Source organism: Medicago truncatula, chromosome 8 (assembly GCF_003473485.1).
Source record: "Medicago truncatula cultivar Jemalong A17 chromosome 8, MtrunA17r5.0-ANR, whole genome shotgun sequence".
In the NCBI taxonomy this organism is placed as follows: Eukaryota; Viridiplantae; Streptophyta; class Magnoliopsida; order Fabales; family Fabaceae; genus Medicago; species Medicago truncatula.
The window spans coordinates 14,949,178-14,953,603 of NC_053049.1; the positions used below are offsets into that span (position 1 = coordinate 14,949,178).

At 32.0% G+C, this 4,426-nt stretch overlaps 1 protein-coding gene across 1 annotated transcript; it reads right to left on the bottom strand.

Annotated features, from left to right (window-relative positions):
• Nucleotides 1-1,070: 1,070 nt before the first annotated feature.
• On the bottom strand, nt 1,071-2,879 carry LOC11444704 (organic cation/carnitine transporter 3). Its single transcript, XM_003627804.4, has one exon. The coding sequence runs from the start codon at nt 2,739-2,741 to the stop codon at nt 1,161-1,163; it is 1,581 nt and encodes a 526-aa protein (XP_003627852.2). The 5' UTR covers nt 2,742-2,879; the 3' UTR covers nt 1,071-1,160.
• Nucleotides 2,880-4,426: the final 1,547 nt, after the last annotated feature.

Genomic DNA, 4,426 nt, shown 5'->3' on the forward strand with positions numbered 1-4,426 from the left:
TGAAATCAATGGTTTAAGTTTATCTTCTTCATATTTTGCATGTTCATTGATTCAGAGAAACGAAGGGAGTTTATGATGTCTTGTGAAGTATATATGTACCGGAAATGTGGTGGGTTTTGTCGGAAGCATAATACCTATAGTTAGATATAAAAAAAACACAAACATACACCAAACATGATATTGACACTATTTCTTCAAACAATTGGTAATTCAAAAAGAAAAAAAAAGAAAAATGCTAACGAGTGAGACACTGGTTAAGAAAACTAAATATAGTATGAATATCTTAGAACTTGTGCAGTTAAAGTTTTAAAAGTGTAAAAGATGATGTTTTAAATGCAAATATTTTTTATTTTTTTTTCTTAATTAGTGTCCGAAGGACACTATTTAAGGATTTTAATTACTTTATTCGGTTACATTTATAAGCAAAAATTAATATTTTAGGTTCATTGAATAATTAATGTATCTGATCTATATATAGACCCGATATATTATTTGTTCAATGAATCTAAAAAGTTGTATTTTGCTTATAAATGTGACTTGAATGAGTAGTAAATTTTTATAAAAATTTGAGATTCAATGTATTGAAAATTGTAGTATTTAACTTTTTAAATAATAGTTTCTTAATTTGAAATGCTTTAAAGTGTTCCGAAAGCATTTATTAAGAAACCTTTTACATGGAGCATAAAGCATTTGGTCCAGTCCATTTATTTTCACACTTCCCTTTTATATGATTTATAACATAGCAAAGTAGTAAATTTATTATCATCTTTTCTTATCTTTTCTTATCTTTACAAATAAGAAGAGTCCCTAAGAAGTGTGAAAGGGTTGTTTTCTTTTATATGAGCACCCAATTCCTTTCCATGGTTACCTTTTTCAACTCTATAATTGTACTCACCATCTTGTAGAAAGTGCACTCTTCCAATTTTTAATTTATTAATTTGTTGGTGAACTCAAATCATTGTGCACTACCGCAATTTTTCAAATTTCTTAGCAAACAGTTATCATCACCAACAAAGATAACATAAAAAACCAAATTCATCATTAAATTTGGTTATAAAAGGAACACAGAATTTACTATTAGAATTTAGCATTATTAACAAGAAAAAGGTACATTAGTTGAGTACTACTAAAAACCTAAAAATTAAAATATGAATTGCCTCTTACACAGAAACATTTCTTGATTTTTCATCTTGATTCATGGCATCAGACATAGCTATTTCTTTCTTCTCTTGTTGATCCATTGTATCACAAAGAACAATTCCCATAGTCTCCGGCAAAAAGAACAATGTAAAATTGGACAACATTATAACAACTCCAAACACACCATATGAGTAAATATTGTTTTTCCTCCCCGCCGATATCAAAAAGGGACAAAATATGCAACCGAACACAATAGCTTGTCTCACCAACGACGTTGTTGTGTTCCTCACACATGTCGGAAACAACTCTATAATGTATATGAGAAACACATTATAAGCCGTACAAGCACCGAAAAACGCAACCATTGCTAAAACCACTTTAGCAGCTGGTACTCTATTCTCCAAAACAGCACACATCACACAACAAATTCCACCTAAGATAGAAAACACAAGAATTGAAGGTTTTCTTCTAAGGTTTTCCAAGAAATATGTTGCTACACAGGAAGGTAATTCCATTGAAGCACTAAAAACCACAGCCAAGTAAATGTTGAATCCTAAATTTCCAACAGCTAGTGGCATACCAAAATAAACCATTCCAAGTCCAATTCCAAGAATCATAACAGCTATCATTCTTATAACAGCCCATCTTTTATGAAATAATTCTCCTATTGATGAGTAAAGTTGAAAAAATGAAACTTTTTCTTTTGGGGGAAGTTTTGGTAAATTCGAAGCTAAGTTAACGCTATCATCATCGGCACTTTCTTCAGAAGAAACCCTTTTGAGCATTTTCAAAATTTCTTTCTCTCGACCTTGCATAACAAGCCACCTAGGCGACTCGGTAACAAAGAGATAAGCAATGACAGAGTAACATATAGCAGGAACTGACGACCAAATGTAAAGACTTTTCCAAGAAGAGTTTCGGTTAATATAAGCAAAACCAGGTAAAGACATGTACCCCATTGTGAAAGTAAAATACTCAACAATTCCAACTCTAAATCGCCATTCAGCACTAACTTTCTCAGTTAGCAAAACAAGAACACATGTACCAATAGACGAACGCCAGAAACCAATCAAGAATTTCATAGCGGAGTAAATCCAAACATTGGTTGAAAAGATTATGAGCATGGAAGTTATTGACATTGAGACACAAGAAAAGATTAGCATGTTTTTTCTACCAATAGATGAATCAGCTAATGCTGCAAGAAAAAAAGAACCAAGAAGACAACCTATAAAGAAAGAAGATTGTGGTAAACCAGTGATGAATGTGCTAGCACATTCAAGATTCCAATGAGAAATGATTGTGTTTGAAGGATGTGTGTCCCAAGACCAAGAAGATCTTGGGAGTTTGCATATATCAGAGGATGAAGTGCATATTGAATTTGTGCAGTGCCATTTTGGGTAATTATCAGTGTAAATGCTTATGAATGATTGTTGTGCATCAAAGAACATTGCAACTGCAACAAGAACAGCTTGTAAGAAATCCATCCACCCAAAATTTGATAAACTTTTTTCTATAATTACATCCCATGACAAAATTGGTTTCTTTTCTTGCTCAATATTGGAATGAGATTCAGGTACATTAATTTGTACTGAACCTTCCATTGCTATTGCTAATGTGTTTCTCAGTGTGTGTGTTTTTGTTAGGATTTGATGTTTGAGGTTGAAGATATTGTGAGGGATGAGTGTGTGGTTTTATAGTGCACAAGGACAATTTGAATTCAACTTTGTTTTTTGACTCAACTTGTGAAATCTATTGTAATAATGATAATGGTGCTACGGTGGCTGTTTGATATGTACCGTTTGCAAGTGGTTACTTACCACTGGTCACTGGTGGACCAGGAATATTATAGGAACATGCACTAAGATTTACGAGGCTTTTTATTTATTTTTCTATTGCTACCTAAGAGCATGGATGGAGACTCTCATTGAGAGGTTTTAAATGGGTCTTACATTGACACATCACTTTTTAATAATAGTATCTAATAGGTACTCAACTAGTCCAACAGAATTCCTCTATCAAAAGGTTTAATTGGGTCCCACCAATATTATTTATTTAATATACTATCTATTTAAATACACTTTTTAATCATTGTTTTAATAAAAAGGTGATGTGAGCTCATTTAAGAATGATGTCTTAATTTAGACATTGCATATTTTAAGACCCTCAATTTTTTTTCCACAATGGATGTACCTATTAGGTATCAGGTCTTAAATGTTTAAGACTCTCCCATGGTTTATGCTCTAAGTTGGTTTGTTTTTTTTTAATAATTTATTAATATCTAATTGTACTCCATCAATCTTTTTTTAATAATTTTTTTTAACAAAGATCACATATACTAAAGTTTTGTTTGCGAGTTTGGAGGGGAGGGGGAGAGAAGGTTTTGCGGGATGAAAAATAAGAGGAAAAAGGAGAAATATTTTATTTTTTTAAAATAGTAGTTTTTTAGAGAATAATAAGTTAATACATATAATTACTATATTTTTAATTTTAAAAATAATATAATAACATAGATTAAAATTGAAGAATTCTTATAAACCCTCAAAAACCCTACTCCAATACAGTTTTTTAACTCCCCCAAATGAGGAGGGTTTATTATTATGAAGAAAAGTAAACCCTCAAAGCCCTCCCATTCTATTTTCCTCTATTTCTTCCGGTTGCTCATTCCTTTTTTCCCAAGCCTTCCCCTCCTTTCCCCTGCAAACTCGCAAACAAAGCCTAAGAAAAAATATCTTACCATCATATTAAAACAAGTTTGTGAAAAATAATAATAAATGGTATATTAATATTATAAAATTTACAAATAATTTGAGAAAAAAAAAATTAGAAAAAAGAAGTTTGATTATGATAATGCTTTCATTCGGAGACTTAAATAAAAGTCTCAGACCTCTTTTCATATGAAAGATCTTGGTATCAGGTCCATTGGGTCAGGCTGGAGTGTAAGGAGTGTTTTTTTTAGGGGACGTGAGGGGTGTGTTAGCAGCCAACACTAAGTGGATTTAGTCCCACATTTGATAAATATGATACTTGAGAAGAGTTTATAAAGAGGAGCCACTTCTCACCGTACAAACTGATTTTGTAAGGATGAGTTAAACTTTCGAATCTGACACCCTATTTCTTTATGTTTAGAATATGTGAACTTTTTTTTTTTGTTAAGTAGGCTAGTGGCTAGAGCTCACACAGTTACATTGTTGAGAAATGGAGTGTCGGGGTTCGAACCCCGACCCTCCATATAATATGCAATATCCCTAACAACTGAGTTAAACTCATGGATAGAACATGTGAACTC